General features: G+C 40.7%; 1 protein-coding gene across 1 annotated transcript in view; it reads right to left on the minus strand.

Moving 5' to 3' along the window:
* The window catches only part of LOC103903260 (netrin-4), a 54,722-nt gene extending 30,803 nt beyond the window's left edge, over positions 1–23,919 (minus strand). The window contains exons 1-3 of the mRNA XM_009284424.1: positions 23,318–23,919; positions 15,882–16,423; positions 3,110–3,373 (exon numbers count right to left, since the gene is read on the minus strand). Coding sequence (XP_009282699.1) covers positions 3,110–3,373; positions 15,882–16,423; positions 23,318–23,384 — 873 coding nt within the window. The 5' untranslated portion in view covers positions 23,385–23,919. The remainder of the gene's footprint in view (positions 1–3,109; positions 3,374–15,881; positions 16,424–23,317) is intronic.
* Between the last annotated feature and the right edge of the window lie 284 nt (positions 23,920–24,203).

Consider the following 24,203-nt stretch of genomic DNA (forward strand, 5'->3'; position numbering starts at 1 on the left):
GAAAAATGTTGGTTCAAAAGTGTCAAGAAATTGGCTTTAGTTTTCTCAATTATTTAGCCTCCATATAGTATCGGTCTAGCAGTGTTAGAATTATTACAAATGGAACAGATTTCTTTCAAGAGTAAGAAGAGCAGACTTACAAGTTAGCACAATTATGTCTCTTCCAAGACCTAAGTGCAGAATGATCTCAGTTTTTGGGCCTATCCCACGGCAAACAATTACAGTTGTTTTCTGCGTGGACTTGCTTTTGTTTTTGTTAACTACAGAAAACAAATACATTGTAGGAGGACTCTGAACTCTTAAGAGACTGAAACTCCTATTACTTAAGCCTTTCTGTGGAGGTCTGTATTTTTCCAGCATTTTATTTAATTACTTGACAGCAGCCCAGGAAACATGAAGCTGCTCTGCCTTCATGCTGTGATATCACCCATGCTAGCCACATTAAAAACTGTGTGTCTTGAGACTTGCTCTGCCCATGTGTTCATTAAATATTAGATGCAGCCAGTGGAATGAATCACATTATTTCTGGACATGCAGTGTTTGTTTCTAATATCTCTTTTCCCTGTCCTATTTTAGTCACCATGTGACTGAAAGTAGAGCGCCTTCCCTGTCTCTGCCAAGAAATTGCAGGATGACAAAGATTTTTGTTGCAATGTGCTTTGGCTGATATGAAATATATCATTGGTGTTCACCACTCAACAACAAAGGCCTTTTCCTTCTGCATGTAGGCAAGGAGATTACTATATTGTAAGATGCAAAGTTCTACACTTTATATAAACTCCCTCATGCTAGCTATGTAAACCAAATCCTGAGATCTGTACCTATGTGAACTCTCCCTCCACCACTACAATATCATCATTGGTAAGTGTTAGAAAAAATTTAACAGGACCAGGAACCTGGCTCTTCCAGGAGTGGATTTTCATTGCGTATTTGAGAAAGAGCTAGGGTGTAATGACTAAAGCACAGAAAAGAGGAGCAAAATAGCATGATCATCTTTACTCCAGACTTGTATGACCTGGGAGTAGAATTTTAAATTTTGACCACCTAAGGTTTCACACTTCTCTGGTTAGCACAAAACCCCAAAAACTAAGGAGGGATATGGTAAGAACCTTCCAATCATATCTGCGGAATGAGGATCAACTGCTCTCCATGATCACTGCGGGAGAGAGGACAAGAAGGAATCACCTTAATTTGCAGCAGAGATTATTTAGGCAGGCACTAAAGAAGAGCTTTCAAAATGTCAAAATGGGAGCAACTACTGAGGGTTGCTATTGAATCTCCTTCATCAGAGATGTTCAAAAACTAGTTCAACAAGTGAATGGCTTAGGTATGCTTGATCATACCTTTATGTGAGGACTCAGACCAGCTCACTTACCGTCTTTTCCGGACCTCATCTAGGATTCTAGAGATAGTTAAAGTTCTGGAAGGCTTTTCTCACTTTTCTCACTGCTGCATTTTAATCTCTGCTTAGGCAAAGACTTGCTAATATCTGGGCCTGTGTGAATGATGTGATGCATCCACCCTCTTGTCTCCTGGGACATGAGTCACTCATGAAGTGCATTTCATCAAAGCTGTTTCACCTTCTGCCCCATGAAGTCATTGATGGCACAAAAAGATTCTATTCCCTTGTGACTAGTGGGAAAAAAAATCCAGTCATAGTTTACAATGGTTATGCCAATAATATACACAATATTGTCTTTTCCTTTTCTGATGGGCAGAGAGTTTATTCTTCTACCAGCTGTATTCATTTAGCATGTTATTCATCTATTTGGTTTCACTATGTGTATATTTACCAGTTTGCAATAGGGATGATGCACTCTTTAAACAGCTTTTCTCCACACAGTTATGTAGTAAGTGAGTCTGTATTTATAGTTAACTGAACCTGATAATATCACCTAGTGCTAGAATACTGTAGCTGAATCTTAGATTTATACCACAGATGAAACTGATTCAGAAATGATTTTGCAAATATTGTGAAACTCATAGAGTCCTAATTATCTTACAATACCTACCTCTGAACCTAGAAAAGTTGAAAGGAAGACAATGAATACACATTCCAGAAGAAAAAAACCCAAAATGTCAAGTGTACCATATATATAAAGGGACAGAAAATAGCTGAGGATATATTTCTTGAGTCTATTATGTCAGAATGCACCAGGGACTAAAGTTCTAAGGGTTATTTTGGTTTTCAAAACCCGTTACAGAGACAGAGAGCCTTCTGGAACCAGTGGAGCCATTGACTAGTTTAAAGTGGTTTGAATTCTGTCTGTGATGTATGTGTTTAGATGTACCTGGATATTTGGTTAGCATCATTTCCCTGTGACTGTTATTACAGTTCTTCTATATAATACTTGCAGCTAAATCAAAAAGGAGACAGCAGTCATTCCCCCCGAATCGCAATTTCTGAGTATGCATACAAACACAACTCGCATCTTCTGCACATCCAGGGTCAAACGCAGATAAAAGACTGAACAGGGAGGGGCTAGTTGTAGTACTATAGAATAATCTTCCTACAAGGTTTGGCTTTTAAAAAAACCTGTTCTAACTTATTTTAAGCTGAATGGGTAAAAGAGGGTGGGAGTGGAAATTATTTTCACATCCTGAACACTGCTGTCTATGTAGTGAAAGTAACAAAAACACAGAAGACTGAAAACCTAAAAGTAAAGGCTGAAACCCTAAGTCTCACAAATTCAGAAAATCTGAGATTCGAGATCTGATGCTGAAATTCTGGTCAGGGCAGTCTTTGCATCAAAGAGATTAGTTCAGTTCTGCACAGGCATATAGGTAGGAGATTTCATTCACTATATTTGGGGTTGGATCTCCGTTCCAATTACAAAACCCCTTCACAATTTATAGGTATTTTGAGGTTCAGAGTTTTTAGAAGGACCCATCTCTAGCAATGCAACTAATACACATGGAACTGCAGCAAGGGTTATAGGAAATCTTTTCCCAGAGTGGTTTAGGTTTCACTAATGTGGATTAACAGTGTTGCCCTTTTTTGGATAGGCTTAGGGAGGCTTGGACAGGATCATGCACAAGATGTACAATTAGGCTGAGAAAGCACAAGCAGGTAACAAGTCTAGTAAGTTAGTGAATGTCTAGAACTCACCACGTTCTCCATGACTCCTGTTCTGTTGGCAAGCTCGCATTCCTCTGCATGCCCATTGCAAAAGCAGCTTCCCCGGATGATCAGGTCATAAATAGCATAGTGGGCAAATCTCTGAGGTTTCTCTACCAATCCCGAACCATGGCATGGACATTCCTGTCTTTTTAACAAAAGGAGGCGGAGGTTGGTGAGTTTCAGGAGATCTTGAGCCTCAGGACTATAGGGGTCTTCGATCTTGTTAGCCGGACTTAAGGCACGATAAATCACCTGGAAGACAGAAGATACACATCCAAGAATAGATATAGGACTTTGCATACACAGCAAACATCCCAAGGTGATGTTCAGGAAAAAGTAATAGCTCCTATTTAGAAGACTCTGCATAAGCAGTTGTGGGGCTGTGACTGATCCCAGAACATCACAGCTGAGTTACCACCACCTGGCCAAGCCACAGCAAGTGACTGTGTACCTGCTTTCATCCTGTCTCAGATGTGAGATAGGAAATGCCTTAGTTTAAACATCTCTCCCTGGGGTTACTGAGCCCAGTCATTTCTTGCAGTTCAGCCAATATGTGGTAACTTGTCAAGCGCTGGTTACTTCCTTGTGTTTCTGAGCCAAGTGACAACAGTGTCACTCAGAGAAATCCAAGGTTTATTGGCATAAATGCAGTATTAATGCCATCCAAATTTCTCAAAGCATTTTAGGAACATAGCTTTAGCATGAGTTCTAGAGTCAGGTAAACTAAGGCACTAAGGGGATCTGTGAAAGAAGTGGAAACTGTGATCAGACTTTTGGCTTGGTCACTTAAACTATGTGCTAGAAAACACAGCTTGGCTTAGGGTGAGTAAGCATTGAGAGAACCCTGTCTTCAAACAAAGCCAGCCAGTTTATTCATTAGGAGAAGTAGGTAAAACTGCAGTGAGCTCGCAGGACCAAAGGCACTTTGTGCCTACTGGCTGTCTGTGGGTAGTTACTCTTTTGTCCCAGCTTTTGTGCTGTTTGATAGTTCTCCAGAGCAGCAACAGTTTGGTTTTGAGTATCACAGTTCTAATTTGGTGTTTAACAGTGACTAAATGGACATGTTGTATTTTAGCTCATGCACCACTTTACCCTTCTGTATCTCTCAGGGTCTGTTTGTTTCTGTTGCTTTTGGGAAGAGGTTGACAACGGAGGGCTGCACCACAGTCCATGCCAGTGAACTAGAGAGCTGGTTGCATTTGTTCCCAGGCTTAGATGTCCTTTATGGATATGCTAACTCCAATTTGAGAGCTATTTTCTCCTCTGGTTGAGTTCTTCCATCATAGCAGAGGGACTTGCCCTCGGGGTTCTTTGGCCCTGCTTTATAAGTGGTGACAGTGTCTGTCTGACTAACTCCATTAGCAGAGTGAAAGCTTTGTTTCCATAGGGATTCCCTCTTTCTCTCTCTCTCTGTGTTTTTCTTTTTCTTTCTTTCTAGTGAACCGACCAATTTAAATACTTGCAGCATGTAAAATACTTTTGCTCCTTTTTGCTTGCAGGAGCCAGAAAAGAGCTTGTGGTACATGCCTGGAAGGTAATTCTGTTGCATGTTGATGGCACACGGGGAGATAAACCCCCTTAAACTAACAGAATCAGCTGCCAGGCTTCGCACAGAGCTATACCTGTCAGTACCACAGCAAAGGCAGTGGTACATTTCCCACCTGGCCACAGCATTTTCTGTTTGGTTAGCTCTGTTATTTTTTTCTTTTAATTCCCTGCTCTTATACTGTCAGCTACTTACAAAGCTGCAAACAGCCCTGTTTGGTGAGATCAGAGGTGCCCGTATTTCCTTGTTTGATAGAGCTATGGGCAGATTGCCCAGGCTGTGCAATGCAGGTGCCTACATTCCCCTGACCAATGAAGCCATGACAAAATAGCCCAGGCCTTTCCACCCCAATGTCTACATTCCCCCGGTCAATGGAACCATAAGCAAATGTCCCATTCTGTTTTGTCCAGGAGCCCAGCATTCCCCTTATTGATGGATTCACAGGACAAAGACCAAATCTCCTCTGTCCAGTTCCCCTAATCCAGGATGGTCTGATCTTTTTAGTGGAAAACAGTTTTATGAACCCTCTCTCCTTCTTCCCAGTCCCCTGTGGACCACGCAGAGGTGGAGTGGTTTCTCAGAGTCCTGAGCACCTGGTCATGTACAGACACACACATCTTCCTCCCACATGGACAGTTCGTCTAAGACCAAGGCATTGAACTGGATAGAATTGTTCTGCAGAGCCTGCTAAGCTCAGAGATCTCAAGGCAGGGTTAAAAACTAACTACTGGGATATTAATGTTAAAAGTCCCTGTGAAACTGCTTTAAACTGACATAAAACAGAGGTACCAAGGGTAAAGCAGTCTGTTCAGTACTGGTTTTTATAAGCTCTATTCTCACACTTAGCTTTCTTGTTGATGGCTTCTCTAATATATATGCTTAGTAAAAATGGTATCTATCTCCTTTCAGTATAGCTCTCCAGAGGATACCATCAGATCGCTGGCTTGAGAACATAAATGCTAGAGGTACTTTGCTCCAGGACAAGACATCTGAAAAAAGGTAATCAATAGGTCATTAGCTTCTGCAAGATCTGCACTGGTCCTGCCAGTGACTTCCTTATACAAGGCTGGGCAAGAAGCTTAATGTCTCTGTGCCCCAGAGATTCCAGTTGTGAACAGCTATGGATCTCCTCACAGGAGACAGAGATTAAGGGTGAATGAGGTGAAGAACAAGAGTTTTTACTGGGCCTCTCTGAAAGAAATGACTAGATAAGCCCAAAGTGTTTCTTTTTACTCTATGTCTCTGGCATTATACTTCTGCTTGATGACAATAGTCTTGCATTGTGCTATGTTAACTGTGAAGGAAATCTTGTGTATTGTATTGCACTACTAGAAAACTATTTTGTATACACTATAAATTTAAAGAGATGGATTCATGTTTTGGGATCTCCAGTCAATTATCCATCCTCCCCATGTCTTAATTGGCATCCAGATAGCACTGAGTTCTTTAGGCAAAAGAAGAACTGTTGGGTGCTCTTCTCTCAGCCAAGGGCCATTTGCTTTCACGAAGCTGTATTGTTTTTTGTTTCTTTGCTTCACAGCTTGGAAAAAGGTTGGGTTCCCTGTGGGTTTATTGTTTTGCAAATACTTTCATTTCTGGCCTTGCATCTCTTGAAGGGAGTTGCTTTGGCATTTTCCATATCCCCTTAGAACTCTGAACATTATTTGTGAGTAGAGATGTTAATAGCTTGCATGTCCCATAGGTATTGTGGCATCCTTTTAAGAAAAAACAGTATTCCATTCTAGTTGAGGTACAAGAGTTTGCTTGTATGATTAATTCATGACACATTTCTGTCTGGCATAAGCTCAGTGGTGAGACTGGATTTGTTTGTCCTTATCTCTCCCAAGGCAAGACTTGTTAAGTGTTAAAGATCTGATTTGGGTGACATAACACTATTGAAGTCTTTTGGGAGTGGCATTTATATCTTCTTCTCGGATTCAACAACCACTAAGAAATTAGCCTTCCTTAACTTTGTAAAAATCAAAGATATTGAGGACTTACTTAAACAAAGATATTTGTATCAGCAGAGTCAAAGCAGATATGTTTTGCCAATATAAGTAGGTTTAGGTGAGCTGCATTCTGCACAGTTAGCACAGTTCTATTTCGTATTTAAATCAGTTTAGCAGTATTATTTCATAAAACTGGAAAATGGAATTTTCCTCTCTCTTCCCTTCTGGAGGACACATTCTCCTTGAAATATTGGTGGTTAAAACCCTTGAGCACAAGGAAGAGTATAATGTAATCACCATCTCTTGGCTCATTTTTAATATTTGATTGGATGTTTCTTCTCACATTAAAGTGCCAGTCATTAGATCTTCCTTAACATATGTGTTGCCCTACTGTCAAGAGCAATATGTTACAATCCATAAGTTATACTTATTAGTCTACTATGCATATTGATTCAAATAATTGTAAAGTGGGATGAATTTTTAAAACAGATCTGGTATCTCACCTTACATGCCCTGAATTATTTTTCCATAAATGCATAATTTACCTAAAAAAACCCCAAAACCAAACCACTAAACTTTTTTCTGTATTAAAAATACATGATTATATTTTAAATGAATGTATTTGGGTTTATGGTTCCCTAAGAAAAAATGAATCCTAAATTAGGAGACAGATTGGTGGTGGTTGTATATATGGGTTGATAATTTTATACGGTACAGGGAAGAATTTTATTTAAAAAAGGAAGACATGTCACTGTGACTAAAATACAGAGTTGGGAAGGCAACTATTTGTTCAAAGCCCCAGCGCAATTGTTCAGTATAATGTTCAGCAATTAACTTAAGCCTTATGCTGTTCTGGATTGCCAGTGAATTCAATAGCAATACGAGAAGTCTGTTGTATGTCCTGCTTACTTTTTTAAAAAATAGGATACAGGTATTCAAGTACTTCATGGAATGGCAGGAATATTAATAATTATATCTGTAAAATTCTCTGAGAATCCCTAGAGATGGATGTTCAATACATGCAATTTTAATAATAATCAGTAAAATATAAGAGTTTGGCCGTCTCAACCATTTCTGCATACATGTTTTAAAGATGAGATTAGAAATGGATCAAAGTATTAGTGAACTCCTAGAGTCATGAGCTGTGGGAAGAGACACTCCATCTTTTCACTGTGTTATTTGCTCCTTCTTTTTTAGTTCACAAGGTTTGTGTTTCTAAAGCCTATGAAGCAGATTCCTTCTATACAGATAGACGTTTGACTTCTGCCTTTTGCAGAAAGGCAGAAATACGATTCATTTTTCATTTCCCAGATATACCATGCAAATTTGGAGTTTTCCATTATATTAATGTAAAAGACATGAAGAGAGTGTAATGAAAAAGAAGTGTGTTCTTATAATTAAGATGCAAGCTCTGAAAAGAGTTTCCCATGATGTTCACTGTAAAGCTATTTCTCATCTAATTAAATCTCTATCTGGTATCAAGCTCTGTGGAAGCTCTGTTCTTTTTTTGCTGTAACAGACTGCTCTGAAATCTCCCAGTCGTTTCTGTAAACATCAGTGTGCAGCTTTCATAAAAGTAGCATATGCACAGCTGCAGAAGAAAATCTGATGGTGATTAAGTCTGCTAAGGGACACCCTAGAAACCTTTCCGCTTCCATTGAATTGGGTGTTAGTTGAGGGTATTCGGCATGTCTATAGTCTCAACCCTTTGTGGAAATACATCCTAGATCCTGAGTTTCCCTTATAATCAGGAGCTGACACTGGAGCTGAATGCTGAGTAGGACATTCATGCTTATCTGCATATCTGCTATCAAGCGCATATTTGTCATTCTCATTTTCAAAAGTCAATCAGCTGCGCCTCAAAACGATGGTCAGTACCCTGTCCTCTCCTGACCTTTCTAAGAGCAAGGAAGTTTGGAGAATGCTGAAAATGTGCAAAGCTAAAAAAAATACCCACTGTTAGAGGATTGGTTTTGCTGTACACAAGTTGGCACAGCTTCACAGGGGGTGATGTTTTATCACCGATCAAGAGATCATCTTCATTCTGGAGACAGTGTCTCAGATTTTTGATTTCTTGCCATATGTTTTGCTTCTCCATTCTTGATGCAGATAATTCTGTTTTCTTAACCTGATCTTCCAGCCAGTATTAGTCAGAAAAGATGTGGACACAACAAAGGTTCCCCCTTGCAAGCTCATAGCCTAAGGTCAAGGAATATGAGTCATAAACGGAGGGCAGTGCCAATGCATGCCCTTCTACAAAAGAAGATTCTTGTACAGAGCAAGAATTTGATATTACAAATCATCCTTAAGCTATGTTGATCTTGTTGCACACAATCACATTAATGAGATCAGAAATGTCTGTGTGCTTATACTAGGCCCATCAGAAGGAAGCTGCAATAAAAACTCTCATCAGTCCTAAATCCTCTTCATTAAGAGATTTTCATGTGGGTTGATTTTGTTCTTAAAGGAATAATAAATGATTGTCTCAGAATTTTTCCTACTCAGTGGCAAATATCCTCTGATTTATTTGATGGAGCTCCTTGACTAAAATTAATTCTTCCATCTTGTGGTACAGTAGTCTTTACTAAGAAGTAGTCTTTTTCCTGTTTTGGAATACTGTTTGGAACACAAAGAAAGTCTCGCTATTCTCTTAGCTATTAGAAGAGCCTTTCTGATGATTCATGGAATAGTGTTTTTTAGTTAAGACCCACTGCTTTTCTGTCCTTCCAGAGAATAAAACTTAGAAGCCAGTATAGAATATGATAGTTTGTTAAAGAAATAATTGTGCATTTGATTTTTTAAATTTCTCTGATCTGGGTAAACTCAGCTACTACCAAGACAGTGGCATCTTGAACTCATTCTGTGTTTTCCAAAATAGAAAGGGTCAATGTCCCTTCAATTTGTATTTGCTTTGAGGTTATTCCAGTAATCCGGTCAGTGTGGCATTAATATTAATATTTAGGCATTGCTGCTGATATGATGATGGGGAAAGACTGCACAACTGAAGTTAGAGGCAGACAAATCTGAAGAGCCATGCAGACTTCTTCTCTTCCTCAAACAAAATGTATTCTGTAGGTTCAGGTTATCCACAGATGTAAATCTCTACATCTGTGTAGAAAGGCAAGGTTTGTAGGCAGAAGCAGTATCTTGTATCAAGACAGGTATTGTAGTTGGCGTACAAAATCTAGACTATTGGGCACAAAAACCTTCAGCTTACAGTCTGTATACAGGGAATGGGCAAAATTCCTTCCATTCTACATAGCACCACCTTACGTGGGGATGTAAGAACATTCCCATGCTCCCACAAAGTGCAGTGTCCTTTTTCATTATGAGGAATGATACTTGCTCTGAAATGGCAAAGGGCGGCACGAGGAGTTCTGTGATGCCGACAGCCCAACTGGGAACTGGATTGAGAACGAGGAGACTCATTTCACTCTGTCTGCTGAATTGTCAGGGAAAGTTAAAACAACCCATGTCAACCAAGCTGTATTCTCATGGGAGAGCATCCATTTCTTATAAGTGGAGCCACTTACATCTCTAGGTCTTGGCTGAAATCTTACACATGAACAGACTTAGCTAAGTGTATAGTCTCACCGTGACAGTGATGTGTGGACAACTGTAGAGCAAACAGATAAGTGTTCTTTTGCCTGGAGTTTTAAAATTGCAACAATGAATCTTTAAGATTCATAGCATTTTAGACAAGAATTTTTTCACAGTTGAGACTTGAAAAAAAAGTCATGGCTGCAACTCCACTAAGGTTTTATGAAACAGAGTGAGAAGAAAAATTCATTTGATATTGCTGCCTTGTATGTTCAGGAAATGCAGAAACAATGCTCAGAAAAACCCTATTGCGTCTTTCTGGCTGGTTTGTGAGGTTCCCAATGTCTCTGAAATGGCTCATTACAAACCAGGTCAGAGTAGGACACTTGGTGCCATCCTGAAGTTCACTTGCCAGGGATGGGAATGCTGGACTGGTCTCGTCAGTTCAAATTCCCTTCAGAGACAAATCCTTGAGCCCCTTAATTCTTCCTCCAGGGAAGCAGGGCCTGGCAGTGCTATCTGCTTGTTTACACTGCTGGTGTTAACTGCTTCCTCTCAACTTGCCTCTGCATTCTATCTCCTCCACAGTTCAAGTTAAACTAAATGCTGAACAGATGGCCCTAGTCATAACATTCGGGTGCTTACCTTCACTAGTGAATAATCCCCCCTGGAATCCTTTCCGGCTGGAAGTTGGAATAACCCGAGCATCATGCAACTTTGAGAGGCCAGTCCTGATGACTGTTGGACAATTCACTGCAGTGCAAGACCCTGCCCTTGCATCTTAGCTACTAGGAATTCAACCTTGTGATGTGCTGAGCATGTTTCTTTTCAGTGACCCCACTGCCATATGAGATCAGACCTTTAAGAAGCCACTGAAGCCTCAGTGGTGACCTCCTGAATTATTGATGTTGCCACTTAATGAGGTGTGTGTGTGTGTGCGGGGGATTCTCCTTTGTTTATCAAAAGGTTTGGCATGAATACAGTGAAAGAAAAGCCTGAAAAAAGACAGCAAAAAATGTAGGTCCTTGGAACAGAATAACATACATTCCACACAGAGCCCTGTCCCTGGCCTGGTTTGGTGTCTGTGTGCAAGTGGTCCCCCTCTGCCATAACTGTTGCTCAGGGAGTCCCTGTAGATGGAGAAAGGCAGCAGAGGTCTTCAGTGTCAGTGCAGAGGAAAAGGCCTTCCATAGGGTTGACTGTGGCTTCTGTCTGAACAACCTGGTGGCTTTTGGAGCAGGCAGAACTGCATCCCATCACAACATGTCTTGATCTGGCATTCACAGAGTGTATTTAGAAGAGTGATTAAAAGTCTTTTAGCTACAAAGCGTGTTCACTCATCTTTGACAAAAGGCACTGCTGGGGACTTCTGTCCCTAAAGAGGTCACCACAGGATACAAAACGGAGAATGAACAGGTCTTCTGCGCAAGGCACACTTATCATGTTGCCATAGAAACCAGTTACTTAATTCAGGCATACACAATTCTTCCAGCCCCCAGTGAATTCCAGTAATGGGTTTATTATATCACACTTCATTGGTGTCATCTGTCACACAGACACTCACATAAATGAACCAGCCTTTGATTCAAAACTCCCTTCCACTAGCTAGACCCAATAGGGGAAGGATCTCCTTTTGGGTCTGGTGGTTATAAGCAGGTCAGTGTTCTACCCCGCTTTGCATGCTAATGTCTTCCTTTCATGCAAACATCATCGTCGATGGAGGAGAACATTTGTTTTCATTTCCCGATATTCCAGTTTATTAAAAATGTGCTCTTAATCTCTCAGATCCTTGACTGCATGTGCTGTCAGGATGCAGGTTGAAACATTTTGGTCCCTGTTTCCCCCATATGATGTTTGAACTGTAAGTCACACTAATATCTGATGCAACATTGTGGTAATTTCTCCTTTTATTTGGGCCAGAGTTAGGCTTTTAGGCTCCATGACTATATAGCACAGTGTTTTTAAATTAGAAAAACAGATGGATGGACAAGTAGGTAAAAAAGGTCTCAGTTGATGCATAAGACTCTGTGCAAGCATTGCCTGTAGATGCACTTACGGTAGATGAACAGACCTTAAAAAGGTGGGGTTGGTTTTAGTTCATGATGTTATGCTGGAGATTTGCGTACTGAAGCTGATGAGCATAGCAGTAACTATTCTCACTTACAAATAGTTAAGAATGTTCTCCCTTAAGAATAGGATAAAGATTAGAAGCACTTGTTTCCCATTTAATATATAATTTCTTATAGTGATAGAAGTCAACAGGCAAAACATAGGGTACTTAACAGGCCAGTCAGGACTTAAGACATGCTAGTGGAGGATTTTCACTGAGAAGTGTTTATAAGCATAGAAAGTTAGGTGTTGATTTTGTGGTGCTTCATTTGAAGTAAATGATTATGTTGGCAATTGGCAGTGAATAAATTGCTCTGCCTCCTAGACCAGAAATCATCAATAAAGCAAGTTTATTGCCAGGATCTCAGATAGATAGATTCTAGCTGCAGAAGTACTCTGTATCTGAACAGGAGTAACGGATTTAGTAAATGCTGGAGTAAAAGAGAACTGCAAAAGAGACATTAGGAAGTCATCTCCTTGCATTTCTACAGGACTTGTTCCCCAATGCATGACACCTTCTGTCTCAGCTGTACCTTATCTGAGATGGAATGGAGATGTGTGACCCTGTCAGAGGTGAAAGATAAGGGACAATCTACAAGAGACAAGGGATACACCTTAACTTAAGTGATACATTATGTTCTGTTGTGACATTGTCACATCACTCACCCAAATGTCTTTTGCTTCCATTCTAGTCTCCTGAAAGTTTCTCTTCTGCCAAGTTTCCCATCATGCTCCCAGGAAAAGTTCCTTTCAGTGGTCTTGGAGGACCATCAGAGTGTGCTGACTCAGGGAGATGCATCTCAGTTTATAGACGCATGTAAGTTACTGCAGCTCTACCACCTTCTCCTTTCACACCTACATTCTCAGTTCTGGAAGCCAATTTCAAGCCAGTTGACCTGAAATCTTGTTTCATGACGTGTCCCACATGGGTTTTAAACCTAAGTGTTCTAGTAAGCCATCTCTTTTTTTGATTCCTTTTGTGCCCTGTTAAAAAGGAATTTGTGTCTCTTCTCCAAGTGAATAGGACAACGCCCAAGAAAAACCTGAGTGTCATGCAGTGGAAATGACTTCAACCCCCTCAGCAGAGAAAACTGGCATTTATCTCAGAGCAGTAATTAGCATTTAAGTTGGAACGGTTTTGATCATTTCAGAAATGTTGTCAGCTTGTGATTTGAGCTCCTCAGTAATCCAAGGCTTAGCCAGAATCAGTAATTGGATAGGTCAGAGTGGAGGTGAAAAAGCAGAGAACACTGCAGAAAGTAGTGGTGGGGATTCAGTCAGCTTCCTTCAAGTCAGTTGTGAGTCAGTGCTTGAGGGGATGCCCTGGTGACATTTGTGACATGTTTAAAATAAGGTTTAAAATTGCAGTTCTGAGATGCATGGGCAAAGCTGCTGTGAGACTTGTAGTAAGAGTAGCAGTGTCACTCAGGCAAATCTGATCAGGTATCACTTTAAATAACTACACTCTGCCTTCCTTTATTTTCATTGACAAAAGAATCTGCTGTGTCATATTGCTGACCTGAAAAGCCTGATGCTTTTGCACCCTTGCCATAGTGGCATTTCATGGATTGATTAAGAGGTCTCTATAAAGTCTGTCCAGAACTTCAGAATCCTTTTGGGTTAATGTGCTGTGAAACAGTATTTGTCTTGTTCTCTGTTAAGTTGCCATACAGATTCCTGTGCGCTGCTTTAAAGCTTCAGTTCTCCATCCCATGGAGGAAGTGACCTCTGTATGTATTCAATTCATGTAACAGTTCATGAAAGTATTTGGGATCTGCAAGGGTATGACCTCGCATGACTATATATGACTGTTCTTACAATTACTATTGTTTTCTAACATCTACTACCACAGCGTAGATTGATTAAGCATACACATATTCTTTTCAATGTAGTTGCTGCCCAAGTTGACAGAATCATTTTGACACTTGTAATCACAAAGGCTTGTGTTGGATGAATGTTTTATTATTTGATTTCCTGCCATCCACTTCTCAGATTTGTTGTAGCAGCAACACATGGTCTTAATGATATTCCCCAAGGTTAAGTAAGCACAAAAGCCAACACAGTGCAGGGCAACAGGGGATACTGTGCTAGAGAAGGAAGAGTTGTTTTGCATTTAAGGCCAAGGCATTTGCCTCAGACCCTGTATTCTGTTCCTTACTCAGTCAGAATTGTCCTGTTTTACCATGAAACACTTCACCTTTCTGTGCTGCTCTTTCCCCATCTGTGAAACGGCAACAGGACCCTTATATGTGTGCTGAAGATCATTAAATGGATCTTGCAAAGTACTTCCAGATTTTTGATTGGAAGGCACACAAGAGTGGAAAATTATATTAGTTGCCTAGATTCTGTATTGACGTGGCAAGTTGTAATCTCTCTACAGAAGACATTTGGATGTATTTGACTTAAATGTATCATGATAACTGACCAGCAGAATTACTACTCCAGGAATGAGACAGTTTAGTAGTCAGATGATCTGCTCCAGATTTCTAATATGCAGAGACGTTTCCCAGCCTGTTGCGCAAAGATGAACTCAGTGTCTCCTTACTGCTGTTTCCCTGTCTCAGGTATAGTACACTAGTTTCTTTCTGCTCAAGTGCATTTTGAAGTGCACTGCTGAAACCACTGTGTTTTTTGAAGCCTATCTGGACCATTCACCTCACACCTGAGCTTAATTTGCAGCAAAGCATTACTGCCAAACCTGCATGATCACTTCCAGACAGGGAAACCAAGAGGATTGTGACTTCTTGAAGGAAGTGAAAGGACTCCAGCCTCTGTTGTGACTATAGGAATGTCTTGTAGTCTCCCTTTGTGCCTTTATGTCTCCTCTATAAAATGATACCAATGATATTTACCATCTTTCCCATCTAAACTGTTTCAAGATTGATGAATGAAAAGGAGTATAACTAAACTAAGTATCTGATTACTAAGCAGTTGTTAATGTTCTTATCAGAGGAATTTATCAGAGCAATTGTACATTTATCTTAAAAGAAAGCCTTCTGCATATGTTTAATAGCACATCAGAATATTCATACCAAGGGAGGACCTTTTCCCACTGTTGAATAGTGAAATCTGGCTGCTCACTTCCACTCCCTGTTTCTAAACGGTTTCATTTCTGGAGCCTATGGCTTGATACAATCAGAGCAGTCACCCCCAGCAAGAAAAGTTACATTAAACTTAGGGGAAGGACGTATTTAGAAGTAACCCAATCATCTAGGACTTTTTTTATATGGAGAAGAAAAAGAAAGACCATGCAGTTCATGTCATGCTAAAGTAGGAAAAGTTTGGATAAATCAGACTGTACAAATGTGTATTTCCCTACGTCTACTTGTTGGAATTCTAGTTCAGTTATTAGCATCTGCAATGTAAAATTAGGCAATGTTAATCCTATCCTGTGGAACTGTCATAAAAGAAATTTGTTAAAGCATTTCCATTCATTTTTATTGATATATAATTTCTCTTCTTCTTCCCCTTTATTTTCTTAACCCAAAGCCTTTGGGGATGGGCTACCTTTCTTAATCTATATGCACAGTATCTCTTTGAGCACATACTCTCCAATTTACAGCTAGTCTTCAGCTGTTTGACATTAAACTTAGTCCAAACCTCAGCTATTGCTTACCTCTCCTCTGGTGCAGGGCACTGCATCTGAATACCTGGAAGTGCACATGGAGCCCTCCTCAGTGAGATCATCCTGGAGCCCAAAAGTCGCTGTACAGTTGACAGAGAAATACTTGTAGGGCCTCCAAGTCTGCCCATAGTCCTGGGATCTTTCCAACACCATCGCAGCTGGGCGAGGTGACTTGAACACAGCAATGACATGGGTCAGGTAGAATTCTGTTTCAAAGTCCAGTCTGATTTCTTCCCTGTGTACCCCTTGGGCAGACTGCCACCAGGAGATGGGGTTTGCAAAGAAATCATCTGTCATGTCAGAAGGGAGATGGGAGTTATCAGGCTGGTTGGCATTGCATTTGGTGCAGCGAGGCTGCCCACAGCCATAGGAGACCTGATGGAGGAGATTCTGGTCTGGGTAGAAGCAGTACAGCTCTGTACTGTTCTGGCCACACGTGGTGAGAGTGACTGGTGTCCTCCCTGTTGCAAGGTTTCCCACCGGAGGGTTGCAAGAACGGCCATTACAGCGGAAGGCTCGTAGCCTCATGGGATCTGAAAGACAGGCAAAAGAAACACAACTAAGTAGAATTTCTCAGATAGTTCTCAGGCTGTAACACAGGTGACCATGCAAATGTTTGGAGTCCTCATCTGGGGATTGACATCCAAGAGGACTCCTTCTAAGGAGAGCTACTTCATCTTTTCACACAAAGTTTGGAGGGAGTTTCTCAATAAATCTAGTCCTTGTTTTTTGGTGCCTAACTCAGAAACTGAGGTCTTTAGAAAACTCATGCTTACGGCGCTTAACTTTGATTTCTGTTGAAAATGCAGTTGTGTTGGCCTATTGAATTTTATGTTTAACCACAGAAATCCTGTGTTTTCTTACTTTCACTCTAGTAAAGCTCTGTATCTGAGGACTGAATCTATTCAATGCATTTATTTTCATTGTTATCAGAAAGCAAAGTCAAACTGTACTATACACTGTAGATACATTAAGAAAAGAGATGATTCCTGCCCAACAAATTACAGACACTAATTACACATACAAACACAAAAAGAAAGCATCTATTTCTATAGTTATGCATTACTGGCATAATTTTGAGGGGTGTTGAGTTTCTACTGCTCCTATTGAGATCAGCTGGAGTTGTTAATACTTAGCAGAGCTGAAAATCAAGTCTCTCTTTTGTTTAAATACCTTGACATGGAGGTAGGTGACTATATTCTGTTCGCCAAGTTTGCAAATACTGGCAAATTTTTGGTATCTTCAATGTATATATCTACTTATTTCTGAATTAAGAAAAGGTAGGGATAACTACAAAGTCTTAATATTGTTTGGAAATCAGTAGCATCTTGTGACACTGGAATTAAAGGTCATTTCAAAACCTTATTACCGTACTGGAGAAAACTGCTTTTCTAATGACATACAGTGTTCTCTTTGCAACTTAACAGTCTAGAAGGAGTTAAAGACTGACCTTGCAAGGTCATAAATCTAATCCAAGAGGTCACAACTCAGATGACTGGATGTAAGTCCTACAGGAAATGACCCTTCCAATGAAACATAGGATGACCGTAAACCCTGGGTAATCTAGGAGCAGTTCAAAGGTCAGCTGTTAGTTCAACATTCTAGGTCAAATTTTAAAATCTCTACTCGGTTTATATTCAGCCTTTCCTCAGGCAAAATTAGTTTTAAAATCAAGTTAGGTCAAAGAAAACTCTCTAATTCAGCCTTATAAAAATACTCAAATCGTAAATGTAGTTGGATGAAACTGATGTCCTTCTTTCCAAAAGGAATGTTTAAGGTGAAAAAATGTGTCCAGCATGCACAGTTTTGCCTCTGAGTTGCTTCTGTCCTTAGTTCCTTAGTGACATTTCTGCACAGGCCAGAAAGAAAGGTCAGAGATAGACATTGTTTTGGAAAACACCTCATGCATTTTGCTTCCCAGGATCAGGACACAAAACAAAGTTGCTGCATGTCCACTGAATCCCATTGACCAATGGTGTGTGCCATTTTAGCTTACATAGAGCATAAGGTAATCTTAGACTTCACATAGCAAGGAAGCAAATCATCCAAAAATGCTCTTGACTACTCTAAGAAACAGGTGGAAGCCACCTTCAAAGGAACTTGGACTTAATGTGTGTTTGCCTTACAGGCGTTGTAAGCAGCAGCCTCAAGGAAAGAGGGGGTGTCTGGGGACACACTAGGTTTCCTCCTGGTGGAGGTTGTCTTCCACCAGTGGCTGGAATGGGCTGGCCAAGATTTTTTTTAGTATCCCAGTGAAGTCCTAGGAGACTGGCAGACCTTAGAGGGCAGCAGTGCCTGAATTACATGTGCACCTAATAGTCCTCACATCGAAGGAGTGAAAGCTGCCCCTCCTCAGTCCCACCACCAGTCCCTGTGCCAGCACAGAGATGAATTTTCATGAGAGAGGAGGAGTTGTAAAGTCAGCTGGAGCGGAAAGGAGAGAAGATAGGGATGTTTGGGTCTATCAGTTCTGTTCTTTGCTCCCGAGCAGGTGATTCTTAGCACTACTGGAGATCCTCCACTGAGCCCTCACAGCATCCTGACTGCTTGGTGACCATTTCAATGTATTTTCTTTCTGATTATGAACTTCTTATTCCATCTGAGTCTAATACAGCTACAGGGGAACACCAGGAGCTTCAGAGATTTTATCTGGGACGTTCCTTGCAATTTGTCCGAGTCTTTTTGTTCTGAGAAAGGACTCGGGTTTCCACAAAAGTTCTTTAGAGCTTCCTCCTTTTTGCAGAGCATCTGAAATTCCAAATTGTTGTCTGCTCTGGAGGGTGAATTTCACTGAGTCATGCAGAATTCTTGAAATAAAGATAAATCTATCCTTGCAGGTCAGCAAAAATATAATGAGCTACAACTGCATGCCTCAAGAATGTCTTTGGAAGTGGCATTTAGGTTCATGTTCATGTCCAAGCTATTTGGTAAAAATTACTGGAAATATGGAAAGCACAGCAATTTCTGTTTAAAGTAGATTGGATATTAACTGATTTTGCTCAGTGCTGCAGAAAGGTGTCATCTTTGCCTCCAGAGAATTTAAGTGGGACTGTCTTACAACTGAGCTTTGAACAAGCATTAGCTCTGACTAAGAGTCAGGTTACTTAGTTTTGGTTAAGAATGGGTCTATGTTACAAATGCTATTGGATTATGGATAAATATACCATGTAATGAAAAGAAAGTCCATCTCTATTGATGGATCACACCACTGAAGCTTTCATAGAGGAAATGGAGTTCTAAATTTAGGGAGTTATATAGGGGAAGCTTTGCAGACAAGAATGTGAGAAAGTAAAAAAGGAAACATTTTTTAAAGGGAATGGCTGCTTTTTATATTTTCCATAAATGGGCTATTAGTCTTGTATTGAGTTTTTCAGCTGTTTTTATCTGAACCTGGAATAGGAAGAAAAACATGGTTGTTCTCATGAACAACAGTCACAAGAAGGTTTATCTGCTCTGCCTGCTAATGCAGCAACATCAATAAACAGTTCCTGTCTGAACTGCTGTGTCATTAGGAAAATGGGAGAAGAACAAAGTGCAAATTAGCAGAAGGGAGTTTGAGAGAAGGAGGGAGATTGGAAAACAAAATCTGCAGTCGATTAAAAGCTTTGCATTTAAAGAAATCAACTGGCAGAACATTGCTTGGCCACAAGGATAGCGTAGCCTATCCATCACTCACTGATTCTGTGGAAACAACATGAAATGTTGAATCTGGACAGCAAGGGGGGACCGCTGCAGAAGGGAAACAGCAGCCAAGCGAACAAACAGCTTACCCCAACTGCCAGGAGGACTCATTGAATAATTCATAAAGAACTAAACAGTTTGATTGTGCATGGGCACTGCATGTTATTATGAAGTTGATTAGCTTTTACTCCATGGAGGATGACTTGGCTCCATAAATGGTATGATTAATTTATTTGTTTGTTTTCTGGTCCCTCAGAGCTGTGTCACAAAGTGGCAGGTCAATGGCACATGCCCGGCACATGTTATAACAATGGTGTTATCTGATGATTAGGAAATCATACAGTTCAAGGGAGGTCATACTATTGATATTCCTGGGACACCATTTCAAACAGAGATCTCTTATTTCAGAGCCTTGTAATGCAACAGAACATTGTAGACGTTAACTAAAAACAGGTTCAATTTTTTTTTCGTTTTTTTTTCACCCTCCATTGGGGACCCGACAGAAGAAAGGTCATGTGGCAATTCAGTCAAAGCCTGCTAATGTGACTGGAAAGATGCCTAATATTTTCTGAGTGATTTGAATTGGAATTTTTATTTCTTTTCCATATGCAAACTTACGATTTTGTGTGTTCAAGTGTCCTACAGTGAGACAGGAGAGCAAATTTCACAGTTCTGAGCAACATGTAAATACTGAAACCTTTGGGCATCTTCTGCTATGTTTTTGATGGAGCAGCTTCAGCATGTATGTTCAACCTGGATTTCACTTGTTCTAGATCTGTTTAACTTTTTTCTTAACAACCAAAAACTTTTAAATGTTCTTTTAAAACTAACCACCCTGGGGACTTGAGTTGCGCAAGTTTTTTATTAATCAGACCTAGAACTTTACCCCTTAATGCTGGTTACAACAGAAGTGCTATACAATCCTTTGGTTTATATGGGGCCGACATGCAATAAGTTTGACAAGTCTTCATCCATTTATGAGTAGCCTGATGTATTTCTGCACTAAAATAGCCCTGATAACTGGAGCTAATGAGCCAGCCTTCATAAATACCCAAGAGGTGAAGTTCTGAATATGCTACGAAACCAAGCTGCCTCCATGACCTGAGGCATGGACAGAAGAGTAAGATCCCAGGTCTGGGCTCTCTTCCTTTGTGGCCAGTTGCAGTCTGCCTGCCCGCATCCCTCCTGGAACAAGGGTGCGCTCCAACACCTACAGCTTCCTTTGCAGATGAGCTGAATAACCCCAGACCAGAGGAAACCAAACCCTGCTGATAATCAGGTCCTGCAATTGATTTTAAGCTTGGTGCTAGAAATGGCCATTTTTAACCATACCACGCCCCCTTTTGGAGGGCTGCCATCAGGAGGAGAGCTGGCCCAGGCACTGCTCCCCGGGGGTGCTACTACCCTGGGAGGTCTGGGCCGGCCAGGGCTGAAGCAAGAGCCCAAACTGTTGTCAGTCCCGTTAACTGTCCCAATATGCAAGAGTTTTCAGACCACTGCAGAGTTTATTTGAGGGGAATAACGCCCTCCACCTGCATAAGACTAGGGGAAGGATCACCCAAGTGTCACATCTTGCAATATAAAACCTAGGTGACTACTCCAACCTAACCACTATTTTTTTTTTTTTTCCCCCCCTTGGCATTATATTTAAAGATCTAAGGAGCCAATCTTGACAACCCAGACTGTCCTCTCTGCACAGAGATGGCAGAAGGCAAATATTGTACTCCCCACAAATATTGTACTTCATGTACCCCCACACAACTGCCCAATCAATTTGTTTCACTTCTGACCAGGAGGGACCAACTATAGGGCTGAAAAGGGAGTTTACTGTGTAGGCTAATAAAGTATGTCAAAACCATACTTCCCTGTACACCTCTCTGCTCAAGAAAAGGCTGAGACTTCCAAATCATTTTACACAGAGTGGCTAAACACTGTCTGAACTAACCTTAGTCTGAGCAGTACTGACCCTGCCTGCAACAGGACCTGTAAAGATTCAAGGTTAATTCAAGATTTTTATATTGCTTCTAAAAAAAAAAAAAAAGGAATTAAAAATGAACAGGTAACCCTTGTGCTTTTACAGGCTGATGGTTTGTGCAACCTTTTGACCAAGCAACGTATATTTATTTAAAGTGATATTGAATCCTTAGCGTCATCACCTTCATTATCCAATTATTTTTCTGTTATTCACTATGTCCTTCACCATTATTCTAAGTGTGTTTAGCTCCATGCAGAACACACTCCCTCCCCTCAAATTCACTTTCCAAGCAGTCAGCTGTGGGCTGCATTTCCTTGAAGATTCATTTTCACTTTGTGAATTGGATGCAGAGCAAATTTAGGTGAGTTTGTAACAGGCTGCTTTCCGCAACAGTATCAGCAACTTTACAAGACATCTCTGTAACCTTTCTGTGCTATTTATCAGCATATGTATCCTACAGGGAGAGTCCTAGCCTGGGAAACTAGTGAATGCCCAAGATAAGACACTAAGAGGACTAAGGTACCATGTCCTCCCTCCACTCATTCCCTGTAAGGTTGTGATAGCCAGCCTTTCTCCCAAATGAGCCACTGGATAATGACAGGATTGTAAATTCATGAGCTGTTTTCAGTTTTTAAGAAAATAACTCTTGCAGTTATGGAAATCTGATGTCTAGGTTATCAAAAAGGTTCTAGCTGGGGAATAATCTGAGCTGAAGCCACCTGATCTGCCTTTGACTTTACTGGAGCTTGCAGGGTAGCTGAACACTTTGGTCGCTTTCAAATCACTGCATGTAGAGTGTTGTTCCTGTCCTAATACTCTGAGCACGCAGGTGAAATTTAAACCACTGGTATACTTTCCTGTACAGAAAGAGAGATCCCAAGCCAGTATCTCAAAGGAAAAGTAACCAAGGATGTATTGTTGTTTTATCAATGCATGGCTGTATGATATACAATGTTGGTTTTTCTGACCTGATCTACATAATTCATCCCTTTTAAACTTAAAGATGTATTAAACCACAGCAAGAGGAAAACAATCTAATGCTTTGCTTCCTTTCCCTTAAGGAATTTGTCTCCATCATAATCCAGGTATGTTTAGGACCCTATGTAAATACCATTACAGCTGTATCATTCCTATATATGCTTATTTGTACACCCACATATACACACACAACTGATCAACTTCTCTTTCTTGCCTAATCCATTTTCTCTCTAATGCTAATTTAATCTTGTCCACTGCATGTTAACTGTTAAGTCAGGGAATACACTGAATGAATGGACTGTCTTGGATAAATAGTAATTCCTAAACAGCGTCTCTGTCTTTTAATAATGCAAAATGAAGTTAACAGAACAATTCAAATTTCTACAGTGATGCTGTCCAAGGATGTTGTCATTTCACTCTTGTCCTTCCTAGGAAGGCAGCGTTTCACCCTCGAAACAAATATCCAGCATAACTCAATTCATCTACCTCTTTCTTTCTCTTACTTTTCTTTCATTCACAAAAATAATACACTTCTTTCTTTTAAGGATGTATGAAACTGTACATCCTATTATAAGTCTTTGGGAGGAGGCTGAGCTATAAAGCTGTGAATTGCAGGGAATAAGAAACATTTGTATATATTGACTAACCCAGATTCCTTATAAAAATGCAATCTAACATAAAGATGTTGACATACTTTTTTTTTAACAAACAGACCTGATTTCTATCCCCTTTCCCCTTGCTAAACTTAGGATAAATTGTTTCATGAATGGCAATATTGATTTATTTTGCTTACCTGCTTCCCCATGGCCAGAAATAAAATATTCCAAGAACACAATCAGCATGATGCCTTTATGCTGCATGGCTGTCAGTAAAATATCTGTCCTCAGTGAAGCAAAAAGGAGCTGCAGTAATCTACAGGTTTGGTGCTTGCATGGCTTTTCTGTATTTTCTTTCTTTCTGCTCACCTTCCTCTCAGTGCAGGGGTCAAGGCTGCTGTCTCATTCTTCTTGTTCTCGTTTGGGTCCAGAGGTGTTTGGTTTTTTTTTTTCAGGGCTCAGATGCCTTCTGGGTGTCACCCATACATTGCTTCCAATAAATAAATAAATAACAAGGATTTTCTGTGTCTTTACCCCTCTCCATGCAGCGGGCTGGGGACGTTCACATCCCTGATGCAGCCCCTGGAATGCACCATCGAGGGCTGATGCGACGCGGAGAGCTCTCTTTGGTCCGGTCCTTTGCGGTTGTTTGGATGCTATTTCGAAACTTTCATTTCTGCTCCTTGCTTTTGGTGGAGCTTCGTTTTGGCTTTGCCTGGGTTCCCCCTGGCAACCTTCCCTACCCTCCTCGCACCTCCCGCAGCCTGCAGCTAAACGGGGTAGCGATGGGGTCCGGGCAGCGTGAACCCTGCTTTGTTAGGAGGTCTACCCCAGTGCCTTCTTTCCCTTTGCTCCTTGCAGCAGAGGGTCATAAGAAGAACAGAGTTGGCGTTTCTCCCTGAGAGATGATGAGAAGCAAGTGCTTTCTTGGCTCTTCTCTCTTTTTATTTTGGTTTGTTTTATTTTATTTTATTTCCCTCCTCCCTCCGCTGTCACGGAAGCCACTTCTCCCCCACCTCCAAGGGATTTGCTTCACACAGCGAGCGCCGGGGGATAAGAGTAAAAAACAAACCCAACGCCAAC

The sequence above is a fragment of the Aptenodytes forsteri genome, unplaced genomic scaffold, assembly GCF_000699145.1.
Source record: "Aptenodytes forsteri isolate BGI_AS27 unplaced genomic scaffold, ASM69914v1 Scaffold53, whole genome shotgun sequence".
In the NCBI taxonomy this organism is placed as follows: Eukaryota; Metazoa; Chordata; class Aves; order Sphenisciformes; family Spheniscidae; genus Aptenodytes; species Aptenodytes forsteri.